At 31.7% G+C, this 15,847-nt stretch overlaps 1 protein-coding gene across 1 annotated transcript; it reads left to right on the top strand.

The window, feature by feature from the left end:
* Positions 1-559: 559 nt before the first annotated feature.
* LOC132742902 (serine/threonine-protein kinase PAK 6-like) lies at positions 560-3,639 on the top strand. Its single transcript, XM_060731432.1, has 2 exons — positions 560-2,099; positions 2,430-3,639. Exons 1-2 carry the CDS (start codon positions 1,878-1,880, stop codon positions 2,715-2,717), a joined length of 510 nt encoding a protein of 169 aa, XP_060587415.1. The 5' UTR covers positions 560-1,877; the 3' UTR covers positions 2,718-3,639.
* The last annotated feature ends 12,208 nt before the right edge of the window (positions 3,640-15,847 follow it).

Raw genomic sequence — 15,847 nt, 5'->3', positions numbered from 1 at the left:
TTATTTCAATTGCATCGAAAACTGGACTATTGTAATGCCCTTCTAAATGGCTCTGCAAAGACAGTTCTTAACAAATTACAAATCGTTCAATATACCGCTGCACCCTTTAAAACCAAAACTCATAGGTATGTCAGCATCACGCCAGTGCTAAAAGAACTTCATTGGCTTCCAATACATCGATGTATAGATTATAAAATCTTACTCACGTCATTGCAGCCCTTCATGGAGAAGCCCAGCAATACATCAGAAACTTGTTAAAAGTGTATATACCTCACAGACAATTAAGGTCCCTGTATGAATCGGTATTACTGAATGTTCCACGTTCCAGAACTGTAACATACGGTGATCGATGTTTTCATTTGCTGCACCAACACTTTGGAACACATTACCTTCAGAACTACATGACTGTAAAACTCTTTCGTCTTTTAAAAAAGTTTTGAAAAAATCTTCTTTTTACAATAACCTATTAATATTCTTCTAGTTATTTACACAAGTTTGTAAGTTTTACCAGTTTTATAAGACGTTTTAAACGTATTCTGTGTGTAGCAGCACACGGGTATATCTTATTTTTACCTTCATTTTGTATTTTTTTCTTTTCTATTTTACGTTTTATCCCATACTACTACTTTTGTGATAATTCTTTTATTTCTTATGTACAGCGCCTTTGAACGTGCTCTGCATGAAAAGGGCGCTTTATAAATCTGGTTATTATTATTTTTATTATTATTATTATTATAAATCTAACCAATCGACAATCTATTATTATTGTTATACTATTGTCAATGTGATAATTTAGATAAGAGCTGTCAATGTGATATATTTCGGATTTACTGTTATATAATTATGATGTTTATTAAACAGATATTAATGATAAATGTAAGTTGTTACAATGTATAATTTGTTTAGGCAATGTTAACTGTCATTTTCTTGAACTCACAGTAAATGATAAATCGATAAATACTGTAACGTCTAAAAAAAGTATTCGTTGCATCAGTCAATTCGTAAAACTTATGTAGGTATACAACAAAACCATTCATGAATTATTACCTTTTCTTCTAATAAAAATTGACAGGGGTCACAGGGCTATTATTGATGACGGTGGTAGTGGTTGTAATTTTGGTGGTTTTAGTGATGGTGTTGTTAGAAGTGATAGTGGTTTTGTTACCGATAATGGTGGTGGTGTGGATGATGATATTGGTGGTGGTTTTGTTGGAGTGATGATGATGATATTTCAAATTAAACGAAAAATATAATAAAAAGGTAATTGTACATTTTACTGTACACAGCTTGAAAAGTCAAATATCGGCCCGTCCAATATGACTTTTTAAGCTGTGTACTCGTCCAAATATATTCCCGTATTGTACAGTAAAATGTATAATTACCTAAAGAAATATTTTATATATTGCCCCTTCTTGATACAGTTGCATAGTAATGAGTCATACATATGTTTCTGTGTTTACTATCAGGAAAATGATAAACATGTATTATCAAATTTATCAGACATTTTTAAAGGAAATAATAGATTAACTTTCCTTAACTCTTCATTAATAATTTTCTTCAAGACAACAAAAGTCGTCAGTAGACACAAGTAACACAATAATGATTGCTAAAAGGAACACAGAAGGGTTCTTCCATTTAAACGAGCAGTAGCAAAAACATGTCTATAGTGCAGTCTTGACCATCTAATATTTCTTCATTTTTGCATTTACCTGACAATTGAATCGGGAACATTTTGCACTTTACATTTGTATATACTACTTTTATTTTACAACACATGCCTGATGTTACGCATAAGCCTCTTGCACGCATTTTGTTCTGCATGTTTACAAATATATAGTTGAATACTATAACAATTATTGAATTGTTTCAGATGTTTGATGCACTCCGACGTGTGTATAGCAGAATTTCTAGGAGAGTTCCACCAACGAGACGCACCTACTCCGGCACTTATATTCGCGGGAAAACTGTGCTCCCTTCGTACATGCATGGACACATCTGAAGTTAATGCTAAGAAAACTCTTCAAGATGTTCTTGCCGGTCTACAGTATCTTCATTCCAAAGGTTTGGTTCATATGGATCTGACCAAAGACACCGTTACTGTAATTATAAGTTCATATATTTACATTATTGTCAAATAAAAACAAAATGAACTGCTAAAGTGGATTTAACGATACATTTCACAGAAGCAAACATATGCAAAGGCGTAGTGTTATAACTTGTTAAAAGTTGATAATTTATAATATTAATTAATTAATAACAAAACGAATGACCGACTTTGATGGTTTGAGACAGCCTACTTGATAGACACGTCTTAAACAAAAGCAATAATACTCAAAATTTTCAATAATCCATCAATTTTACATATTCTAACAATAATGTGTAATTATATGTATATTCTGTCGTGAAATCTGTTTTTAAACATATTCTAGGTATCGGAGAAAGGAGAAGTAAAGATGACAGGGTGTTGTTTGCCAAGAAAACCAGTATTGCCTAAGTCAGAGTTCGAAAGAGTTACTCCTGGATGGGAATATCTTGCACCTGAAGTTCTATGCGGTCAAATGTATGTTGCATGTGCAGACATGTACGCATTTGCTCTACTTACCCTGGAAGTAGCGAATAGTCGATTTAAAGTATTTTCCGATGTACCAAGAGATTCTATCAAAAGCTTTTTGGAGTTATCGCAAGAAAACATCTGGAACCAATCGTCCAAAATTTAAATTTGGCTCAGTTAGTGATTGAGAAAATATTGCTATGCCTTGAAAGAGATATGTCAAAAAGACCGGATTCATCGAAAATGGCGGCGGAGTTCAAAGGAAAACCCATACTGTCTAAAAAGAGTGTAGCCACACCAAAATCAATCTTTGCAAGACGTTATTCAGGAGCGAAGAAAAAATAAACTAGCTATAAATGGTGAACTTATTATGTAAAGAAGCAATCAATTACATACTGTTTTTTTTTTTTTTTTTTTTTTTTTTTTTTTTTTTTTTTTTAAGAGATTAATTAGATTCTTATTTTAGTTTTCATGCAGAAGAAATTGTTAGATACCCGATACTTTTTTATGTACATAATAAATGAAGAAGTAAGTAATAAGTTACATATGACTGAGTACTTAATAAACGAAAATGAAATTAATTAGATACCAATTATGGTATGTGAAACAAATGCATAAGACATTAATTAGAAATTATGGCGTACTCAATGAGTGAAAAAGATGTAAGAAGAAATTTTAATAAGATACTTATTTTGGTTTACATAATAAGTGAAGACAATGTTTAATTCAACCAGCAAAGACCATAATTTATATGGTTGTATTATAACGGTGTACAATATAAGTCCAGACTTGATTGAATTCCGTAATGGCATACATAATACACTAAATATGATTTATATTTTCATGGTAGTACTATCACAGATATATGAAATAATACCACATAATTATATGTAGTCCATATGATTGATATTTTGATAAAGTAGTATAACAAAAGCTCCAAATAATTGATATTTTGATTGAATTAAATAGTAATAAAGGTACACATATAAAATTCGTATGTGTATCTAAAATTAATAAAATGATAAGTTGTCATTTGAATTATACTTATAGTTTTATTGATAAAAGTTTATGTAAAACACTCCATATTTTTGTGTTGTTGTTGTTTTTTTTGTTTTTTTTTTGTTGTTGTTGTTGTCATTGTTTCTTTGTAAATAAATTATTTTTTCATAATAATTGTAATATATTCTCACTGTTGGATTTTTTGGATGATAATTTGTTTTCAAAAATCGACTGTTTATGTTTATAACTGTAAATCAATCCTGTATACCTTTATTTGTGAAAATTTGTTTGATAAATAAACCAATGTATCTATAAATTTCACTTATAAGTGAAAAACGACTTTGTGCCATGTTCACCATACCCGATTGGGTTCGTGTTTTATGTAGTTATAAATTTTATGTTCTAAACTTTGTTGTAGTAAATGAATTCGTTATTTTGAATGTTAGCATATTATAACTAATTTACAAATTTTTTTTTTTTGCAATAATTGTCGAGGTCTAAATGAAAAAATAGTGTTTTAATAAAAATATTAAAAGAAAATCAATTTCATATTGTCTGTTAACAAGATACTCATTTAACATCAAGTTTATGCAAAATAGGAAGGAGAATGGTAAATCAAAGAAACAAGGTATGGCAACTTCAATTAGAAAATAATCTAAATGTAAAGGAAGTTATTGTAATCATAGATAATACGAGGAATTTTGTTACAGCTGATAGATCTATATAATGAAACACCTTTGCTTTTAGAGAATATTTATGGTCAAATAATGTACAGATTTTCTAGACTTTTATAATATGGTAATCAACAAAATTGATCAAAAATTTATTTCAGTATGGAATACATTGATATTAAAACAACATGAACAAATATTTAATATACATGAGAATAAATAAGCCATGACATGTACACAAACACCAAAGATAACACAAAAAGAGAGACTCTTATTTCCATTGTGGTCACCTGTGTTTGTTGCATGATATACAGAGCCTTTATCGAGTGCAATACATCTGTACATATAAATTTGTTATATGTGTTGATTCTAAATACACAAATAGATTATTATAATAACAAATCTGTTAACAATAACTATACGGGCTAGACAAACTTTGTTAAATATTATTTCTGACAGAAATTTGAAATATCCTTTCAGAGAACTTCGTAGCACTTGCGTCAATAACATATGAAAAAGATTAAAATCTATAAAAAAAGCAAGACTGATTTTCTGTTTGATTAGTGAATCTATTCATGTTATGTTAGAAAATGTTTTAATGGGATTTGCTATAAAATTGGCCAATCAATGAATGAAAATTTAATAACTCTTTATTGCTCGGTTTAATTTAGTTTCATTGTATTAATGAATAGATAAAGGAAAAGGACGTTATTTACCTGTTTATGATAGCAGTAATGTTTTAGATTTGGTAAAATGTATTCAGGAATTAGAAGGATGTGATTGCAATGTATTAAATGATATTCAGATGTTAAATTTAGAAGGTTTACTTACTCATAAAGGAATAGGTTTGGTTAAAGATTATTTAAATGACGACAATGAACAGATGTATACTTTAAATGAATGAGAATCCATAGTTGGGCAAAAACTTAACTTTCTTTATTATAATAGAACTTACTGACTTATTCAGACACATCTTAAATGATAGATGTGAGATTTCAATGGTTAATAATCCATGCTTAAATTGTTATTTGTATACAACACTGGTAAAGAATATTTTAAATAAATACATAGATAATGCGCTTATCCAAAATACAGATGTATCATGCTCATCTTTGTTTACAAATGAAATATTATATCAAATTAAGTGGAATAAAATATATAGTTTCGTTTTAGGTCTCTGTATCATAGTTTGGGGACCTTTCTGTTGTAAATGTGTCAGAGGTCAATCGTATACATGTATATACATGCACAGTGCGTTAACTGGAATGCAGGTATTAGTTACCCGCACTCCAGAGCATGCCCATTTATAGGCTCCTTTTTGCTGGGGCTTACTAATTGTGACGGTAGAGAAAGTGAAAGCGACAGAAATATCATATTTAGATGCTCGTTCATTGGTTACTTTTCTCCGGGATTTCATAGTGTGACAACAGGGAACGTGTTTTTATGTTTGACTATGATACAAAAGAGAAAGAACATCAAAACACTTGGCAATCTGATTAATACTCGGGTGCTACGCCCCCTCGTACAAATTAGATAGCCTCGTGTTTCGATGCTCTTTCTATTACATATACATCGGCTACAATATAGAATTGCTCATAATATTTTACCCACAAACGACAAAATGTATAGCATGAAATTAGCAGAAAATAATCGTTGTTCTTTATGTAATACTGACATGGAAACATTAAATTATATATTTTATGAATGTTGTAAAGTTAACTTTTTTTAACAATATTTAAGAAATGTTAATTGTAAAAGCATACGTATGAACATTTGTAAGACTAGAATATTTTTGGTTCTGTATTGATATGCTGAATATAATTTTATTTACGTATGTCCATGTGAAGAACATTTATCAAGTGTTATTATTGTATTATACCTTGTATATACAAATAAGTAAATTTATTTCAATCAGAAAATAAAGTTATACTCTGTATATCGTTGAATGATAATGATGTTGTGGTGTTCTTTCTTTGTTCTCCGTTTGAAACTAGACAACTCAAAATTTCTAGAATGTTATTAAACTGTTTTATATACTTATTATCATTTGTATTTTTTTCTTTCAACCACAGAATTGTTGTATTTGTAAATACGTATATAGCGAGATACTGTAATTATAAAAATTACCGAAATAATATAATAGGGATGTGACAGCAATGTTGTATTTTCACATCCAATTCATACATGTATATGAATAAAAACAAAGAATCAAACTTATCAAATCAATAGGAATAATCCAATTAAACACTTTGAAAAAATTCAGCAGATTAGCTATTGTTCTTATTGAACGTGTTTTGTAGAAGTAAAGATTCGGTAGTACCTTTAGTTTAGTTTTTAAGCGATTTTATACACTATAGGTGTAAATAAAAATAATTTAGTTTAAACAATATTTTATTTATAAACATAACATTTACATGATAATTGACAAATAATAAATAGTACGAATTGAGTAGGAAGCTAAGCTTTTTTAGAAACTCTTTCCGTAATCACTTTCTCAAAGAGTATGTAAAATGGTAACAATTATATGCATTTTTGTGTTAAATATACATAACATTTTCACTATAAACTTGCTTCTTTACATGTACAAGAAAGTTAGCAATTTGCACTCTGGTTTTCCTGATCGAAACGACCTTAATAATAAAATATAGTCATAAAAATATATAGTTCTATAGCATAAATACACGTAAGTGATAAATGCACAAATTAGCACGTTTAAACTTATCAAGAAAAATAATAGAAGTTTTAACGATGTTTAAAAAAAATTAAAGAAAAATAAAGATATGGAAACATAAGTTAATTGTTGAAATTGTTGGGTAATAGAAGGTAAGAAAAAAAGAGACAGATTTGAGAGAGAGAAAGAAAAAGAAAGACAACAATGGTCACTATAATACTATGGAGTTAATGGAACGAGATTATAATATACTTTTGAGAAGATATTATGCATCTAAATCTCTATTTCATATAAGTCTAAATAATAACTTTCTATTACATTTCAAATCGTTTTGTTCTGTGTAAATATGAGTGTATATGAAGGACTATTGCTTCATTTAAATCGTCAGCAATTGAATTATCACCATAGAGTAAAACGTTAAGTGTGACAGTTGTTATGTCGCTTAAATTGTTAAGGAGGACATTTCGTTCATCTTGGTACTTCGGACACGAGAAGAAATAATGAGATGTGTTTTCTATGTCTCCACATTCACATAGGGGACTTTCTATTATGTTTTTTGAAAACAAATGTTCTTTGAGAGAACTACAATGTGTTCTAAGTCTTGTGTGTATAATTAAATGATTAAGCTAGACTTACCTGTAAGGTGAAGGTTAATCATGATTTCATCCACATAAAACTCACTAAGGGCTCACACAGAGAAGACGCAGCTATCAGCAGCCAGTGGTCATATTTTAGAGTAAGTAATGTCGAATAATATCGCAAAAATATCAGTTTAAACGGGGAGGTAGCGGGTTGGGTGTGTGAGCCCTTAGTGAGTTTTATGTGGATGAAATCATGATTAACCTTCACCTTACAGGTAAGTCTAGCTTAATCATTTAATTTCATCCTACATATAAACTCACTAATGGGCCCACAGAGATTTTAGAGTCCTTTTTGCGATATTTTGGAAAGGACATTACGTGCCATCCAACGCCATAGTAAATATTTATCTTTCATGTTATTATGAAGAACAACGATTTAATTTCAAGACATAAAGGTCTTTTTGTATTCTGCAATTCGGTAAAAACACATGTTTTTCATATTTTTACAGAATATAAATGCCATGCACAACTATATAGAAAGTAATTAAATATAGCTATAATTATTATTATCACTACAGTTTTTTTTTTTTTTTTTTTTTTTTTTTTTTTTTTCCCCATTATTATACACTCTAATAAGCAATATCTATGATAGCCTGCATAGATTTTCCATTGGTATTTGATACTGGTTTATCATAATATTTAGCGAATGTCTTAGCATTGCTCCATCCCGCTGATTCAATTATCGTCTGTAACGGGACTCCACGCATGTGTGCGATTGAAGACGCAGCAGCGCGCGTGCTATGTGGTTTGAATGATTTATGCACTCCAGCTCTGTGCATAATTAGCTTAATCCAGCGACAAATTGTTTGTTTTGAAACGGCCCCATGAGGCTTGACCGTTGATATCAGTAATTTATTGGTATTTCTGAGGTCTTTCGTTCTCTGTAAATACTCACTAATGACGCTGACAATACACAAGCGTTTATCTGATTTAAAACTGTCAAACAAAAAGGGTGGCTGATGCCGACCAGGTTTCGATGTTTTTAATAAATGTGGAGTGTTTATTATCAATCTTTCGTCTGAAATATTAATGTCTTCCAAAACAAATGAGATGGAGTGTTTGACACCGCTGAGCTGACAACAATAAAAAAAACATGCTTAATTTTCCAGCCAAAAAAATAATAATATCATTTTTCTGTTTTTTGATAAAAAATCTAAAACTGTTCGCACATCCCATATCGGCCTTGTGTTAAATACACCTTTCATGAACCGTGATATCAGGTTATTATTGCTGAGATCTACGTTTGAAGTTATCTTAACAAACCCACAAATTGCTGATCTGGCAATACCAATTCGCACTGTAGGTTATCCCTTTTGAATATAGGTGAGACAAAAATGCTATCACTGTTGCTACAAGGGGTTTAAAGGGGATCGTGTTTTCCCTTCACAGAAATGAAACCATTGTTTAAGATATGTTTCATACTGTTTCCTGGTTGTTCTCCGCCACGAATTAATGATAATCTGCTTAGCTTCATTTGAAATCCCTCTATCTTCAAGCGCTTCCCTGATATGGGAAAAAGCGCCAGCCTAATCTTTTTTAATGGGTGTTTCTTTCCCGGTCGAATGGCACAACGTAAGGATGTCCTGAGGGTGCTGAAGTAGAAGGCATGGTGCAACAGTAAGTTGTATTAATGTCGGCCACCATGTCTGTGCAGGCCATATAGTGGTGCTACTAAACACACAGTAGTTCTGTTTGATCTATTTCTACTTTTTGCAGGACCCTGCATATTACACTGAAATGTGGAAAACAATAATAACAATTATCATGCCATGAGAATGAAAAAGCGTCTATAGCAAAAGCATTTGGGTCAGGTTGTCTTGAAACATACGTCGGAAGCTTGTTATTTAAGCGAGATGCAAATAAATCTATATTTAAGGACAGGAAAGACCGACAAATTGCTGTGAACATCTCAGGTGATATACTCCATTCTAAATCTTCATTTCCAGTACGACTCAGTTTGTCTTGCCGTGCGGTTCAATGACCCCGATACATGATGTGCTGACACAACAAAATGTTTCTTTGAATACACCAATGCCAGATATCGCGCGCCAATTTTTATTCAATGAAATCTATTTCTTCCCCCGTAACTATTTATGTATGATACACTCGTAGTGTTATCCATATAAATTTTTATATAGATATTTCTGTTGTGTTTAAAAAGTGACAATAGCCCAGTTTGACACGCTTTTAATTCTAACACATTTATATGTTGATTTTGTTTTTCCGCCGACCAAAAACCATTTGTTCGTCTATTTTCTGTTTTATCATACGCGCCCCACATATGTCCCGAAGAATCAGTAAACATAATGTTATTCGGGTCAGGCGATGTAATACTTTTGAAACATGAATGTATATGAATGATCCACCATCGCAAATTTTCCAAAATATCTGGCGTGATTGTAAAAAAAAAAAAAATATTAAAATTACCCTTATGGTTTTACAGTTCCCTTTCCTTATGTCGTTCTAAAGGTTTTATGTACAACGGAGCATGCATAACCCCCGGTGATGCTGCAACCAGTTTTCCAATAATCTTTGAAAATTTTTGAATTTTTATTCGCCGGCATGTTATTATGTTATTGCAAAGCTCTGTGATATCATCACATTTTTCCTTTGTTAATCTTATTGTCATTGTTTTAGAGCACAGCACAAATCCTAAAAATACAATCTTTTTCGACGGAACCAGGACAGATTTACCCATTGAAATTGTAAATCCTAACTTCAATTGTTTCGCTGATATTTCGAGCACAGGCGGAGTATGACTGACCTTGCAAACATGCGTCGTCGATGTAAATTGAACTTAAATGACCCCGCGCTCTTAAATGAGAAAAAAACTGGCTTCATCAGTTTAGTGAATATCATAGGGCTTTTTTGCAAATCCCATCACAAGCGCTGTAAATTGATATTTTACACCTTCGAAAAAGAAACGAAAATACCGTCTGTCCCGTTCGTATATAGGTATAGTGTAAAAAGCATCAGAAATGTCGACCTTGCCGAAATAACTATTTTTTCTCATTGCTGTGGTCACTGACCCCAAAGTTTCCATTTTAAAATGTATTTTGCTGACGTAGTTGCTATTGAAAGATTTTAAATTCAAAATAATTCTAATCCGTCCATCTGATTTTAGTCTTGTGAATATATTCGAAATGTATTCTCCGTCCAAGTTTTCGTCTGCAAGTTCTATTATTCCTTGATTTAAAAAACGTGTAATTTCAAACTGTATTGCTTGTTTTTCGTTTTCTTTAAAATTAAATGGTTTTGGAATTTTATACTGAAAAGGAGTTGCTGACAGCTGTACCCGATAACCGTCTACAGTTTCTAGTATCCATTTATCTTTGGTTATTTTCCTCCACTCATTCAACGCCATTCTGGTCTTCCCCGCCCGAAAATTGAGTGAAGTATTTATAATGGTAGAGGAATATTTCATATTATGATTACTTACTTCGGATATTAATTTTTCTGTGCTCTTGATTGGAAAGTATTCTTTTTCTGCTGTTTTGTTCTGTAATTGTGATTTTGACGTCGTCGCTGTAGAATGAAATTCATGTTGCCCTGTGAATGTTGCCCTGTGAATTGAGCGCATGTTTCCGTTTGTGCTGAGGTACCAGGGTCGCCATGCCCTGGCGTTTCCCTAAAAAAGAACGCCTGGAAGTACATGTAAGTTGCTGCTTATTTTCCCTTAACTTTTTAAGTTCTTCATCTACTTTATCGCCAAACAGATGAGTGGCAGATTGGTTTGCTGAACAAATTGGCCTATAAAGCGGGAGAAGTTCTTTCTTTATCTTGTCACGTCTCATCTGAGAAGTAGTGACAAAAGCATTGGTTAACAATTTGAAAGTATCCCCTATCAACTCTTTCAATTTTGGTCGTCCATCTGTCTTTAACTCATCCATGATCTTCAATACCGGTACCAAAGCAGACGAAAAAATTTCTGTGTCCTCTGCAACAGAAAATCCTGTGCTTTGACTTGAGATGGCAACTGTCGCCACAACTGCTCATTCACCAAAGGTACTTGTAGAAATTCTACATTGTTAGGCCTTTTGTGTGTGTCCAAAAGTTCCTTTATTTTTTCTTCTTTCGGTTGTACCTGCAAAGCTTTATTGCTCAAAGTGGCTAGTTTGTCACTTATCGCCGCTCCTGTTTCTGGGGCATCCTCGAAGAAATCCACCATGCAGAATTCATCATCATCATCATTTCCGTCGGTGACCCCAGATTCGGTGAAAAAAATCTCCCACGCTTTCGTCATCTGAGCCTGAATCATCCCTCGTGCAAAAACGTTTCGAAGTTGATGTTTCTTCGCAGGTAACTGCAGTTCTTTTCAAAGAATTAACGTCAGACCTCATTTCAGTCAGAGAATCCGTTAAACCTTTTATTGCATTTTGGATGTCTTCTAACTGACTAGAAGATCCTGCAAGTGTCCCGAATTTTTCAAATATATTGGGAATATTGGACTGGTTGTTTCCGACCTCTTGATCGTCGGCCATGTTTTTTAAACATTTCTAGCAGCAGTCCATTTAAGCAATAAAAAAATGAAGTAGAAACATATATAAACGATTAGAATTTAATCGCAGTCAGACGTAAAAAACGCCGTCAAATAGATATCTACATAAATCATTAATTCGTCCCTCTGTGATATGCAAGACGCCTGATTTTTTTATTTATTTATTTTTATTTATTTTTTTTTTTATTTTTTTTTTTTTTTTTTTTATTTTATTTATTATTATTATTATTATTATTATTATTATTATTATTATTATTATTTATGTCATGTTGCATGAACACGCCCTATTGCAAACAGATAATATTATATAATTTGTGTCTGTAATGTTCAGACCATTTTAGCTTTTCCATGGTGTTTGGATAAGCATAATTACGAACAAATGTATCTTTTGTCTGTGGTGTTCAGACCATTTTAGCTTTTCCATGGTGTTTGGATAAGCATAATTACGAACAAATGTATCTTTTGTCTGTGGTGTTCAGACAGTTTTAGCTTTTCCATGGTGTTTGGATAAGCATGATTTCATTACGAACAAATGAGTCGTTTGTCTGTGGTGTTCAGACAATTTTTGCTTTTCCATGGTGTTTGGATAAGCATGATTACGAACACTGTATCTTGTTTTGCCTGTGGTGTTCAGACATTTTTTTTTCTTTTTTCGTATTTGGCAGCAGTGTTCAGACAAAATTGGCTAATAAATATTGTTGTTATAAAATGTATAACTACAAATGTATATATTGTCTGTGGTGTTCAGACATCAAACATATACGAGGTTTTTTTTTTTTTTTTTTTTTTTTGTATTTGACAAAAAGGTAAACGATTTTAAGTATAAACTTAAAATAAATATATACAAATAAATTAAACATACCTCTTATCACACTTTTCTTAACTGCTTAATTAATATCCACAAATGAAACACTTGTTAGTCCTAAATAATTACACTATAATAATTTAAACTTGTGAAAAATACGACAGGCTTTACTTTAATTAAGAACAATTATACGTCTTGACCGTAGCTGCTAATGCCTCGTTATGACCACTGGCTGCTGATAGCTGCGTCTTCTCTCTGTGGGCCCATTAGTGAGTTTATATGTAGGATGAAATCTGGTATTTTCTCTCACCTACATAATAATGAGAAGGCACACTTTTGACATCTTCATTAAGTCTTCTTTTGAAAATTGAAATGGATGGTGAACTTCTGTAATTAAAAGGAAGATTGTTCCAGTCTTTAATTGATGATGGCAAAAATGAATGAGAATAAAGTTGTGTGTGGCAAAATATATTTCTAGCGTTGTCTGCATTTCGTAAATTATAATCTGAAGATTCTCCTACTGTATCGGGAACTAATGAAGAGAGGTAATAAGGAGAAAGATTATTGAATACTTTATAAAGAATAATTTGTTTGTGTTTGTAGCGTCTTACTTTAAGGGGTTGGATGCAAGTATCTTCATAAAGATTTGCGATAGAAACTAGTTTTGTTGTACCGGTTATTATTCTGCAGGCTTCAAGTTGGATTTTTTCAAGTTCAAATTCATCTTGTTGAGTTTTGTGTCCCAAACAACATCTGAGTATTCCAGAAGGGGCCAAAAGAAAGAGAGAGATATAGTTTCAAGTGACCTACGATCAAAAATGAATTTCAAAGATCTCATAATATAAATTCTTTGCCAGGCTTTTTTTGTAATTTTCTGTATGTGGGAATGCCAATTTTTATCATTGGAAAATGTTACTCTAAGATGTTTGTGTGAGGTCGCTCCATTTATTTGCACTCAGTTCATTGTCAATGGGGAATGAATCGGTTTGTTTACTTTACGAGAGGCTACTACTGATTCCGTTTAACTTGGATTGAAGTCTACAAGCCAACCATTTGCCTATTCTGTGTTTTTTTTTCAGATCAGAATTAAGAGTATCCGCAGCATGAAATGGATTTTCAACAATGATATACAAACTTGTAATGTTTGCAAAGAGTCTCATATATGAGTTTATGTCAAGAACAATGTCATTTATATAGATTAAAAAGAGAAGAGTGCCTAGAATGGACCCTTGAGGAACTCCGGCTGAAATAAAAAACGGTTTGAGAGGAACCGTCTGGAAGAACCACCTTTTGTTTTCTATCACTGAGATAGTCACTAACCCAATTTAAAAGCACTAGAATTTATAATACCATGTTTTTATTGTACTTTATTAGTATATTTACACATTCAATTGATCTCAAATGTGAATTACACCGTACACGTACAGCGACAATCACAACAGGTTTTTCAGATTTATGAAAAGACACACAAAATAGGCCATGGTTATCATCAACTTTTAGATCAGATTAAAAAAAAAACACGCACAAAAATATGTCCAAGAAGTAAAAATCAGTGAATAACATGTCAACACTGTTAATTCGGATAGACAAAAATGAATTGAACACTGATGCAGAACATAAAATGGCATGACAATCATATTATATTATGGTTTCTGTGATCTTTGATCAGTCATGTCGCCGCTTTTAAATTGTGTTATTACAGTTAGTGAAATATACGTTTAAGGAGAAAAGCGGACAACTATCTAAATGCGCCATGTTGCTACCATTTTCCGCGACTCTATTTTCTCACTGGTCATATTGTAACTGATCTCTCAGATGTAATGTAATGTCTACATATAAGTTACATTGTTACATCACTGTATTCGTCGTAACAACAGTTGCAGCATTCGCGGTTGTTATTTAATCACATTAAATCAACTGATTTGAATTACATAATTTGTGTACATCATTCAATATTGTGTCCTTTTTATAAGCAAATGATAAGCTGAAGAAAATAAGAGTCGATTTATTCATATTGTTAAATGTATGAAAGAAAATTAATTATCATTAAGTCAGAGATTCACCCGGTTGAAAATAATTACGAAAGCATATCTAAGACGGACTTTTCAGTGCGGATTTACTAAATCAGTATAAAAAATGAGATCAGGATTATTTTATGCTTTGTACTGTAATTCGAATTAATTTCCGTATTCTTATAAATAATATCCGGTTCATTCCATATATAGAAGCAAGATTATCGCAAACTTTCATTTTACACCCGGATTATAAGATTCTTATAAAATCAATGTTATGCAAATCTTTTTTTCACCTTTACTCAAGAAAGCCGTTGCTTCATCAAGTAAAAGTTCAGTGGTAGAAAAGTTGTGGCAGATGAAACACGAGCCTGTACATTATAGCTAAGATTATGTCGGGAACCTGGAGCACGTGCATTACCATGGATACGATCTTAGGTGTTATATTCACTTTACAAGGCATGTCTAAGTTACTTATATTTATTACATATATTTTTGTATCTTATGAATATTTCTTAAATGTGAGTACATTTTAAAAGATTGAAAATTATTTGTTATTATCATAATTGTCATAATGGTGATATGTCGATCGAGCTGCTGTAGCTGATGAATATATGATGATAACGATGTTGATATGATGATGGTGACGATGATGTTGATAATTGCTATTTTCATATCAGTCGTTAGTATAATCAGTACAGTTATTTTGTCATCATAATTATTATAAATATTATGATGATTATGATGATAGTGATGATGATGATGATGATGGTGGTGATTATGATTATTATAATTATTATTATTATTATTATGTTATTACATTAGTTGATTTTATTATTATAAGCTGTGTAAAAATTACTTAACTTTGCCATAAACAATTAATAATATACAGTCGACTCTAGTTATTTCGAAGTCTATGGGATCGTTCTAAACATATCGAGATAACGAAATGTCGAGTTAAACGTATTAGGGTTTAAACCGGGAAGAACTGATATTTAC

The sequence above is a fragment of the Ruditapes philippinarum genome, unplaced genomic scaffold (assembly GCF_026571515.1).
Source record: "Ruditapes philippinarum isolate M1 unplaced genomic scaffold, ASM2657151v2 ctg14728_1_1_1_1, whole genome shotgun sequence".
NCBI classification, from domain to species: Eukaryota; Metazoa; Mollusca; class Bivalvia; order Venerida; family Veneridae; genus Ruditapes; species Ruditapes philippinarum.
This window is presented reverse-complemented; position numbering and strand designations above follow the sequence as displayed.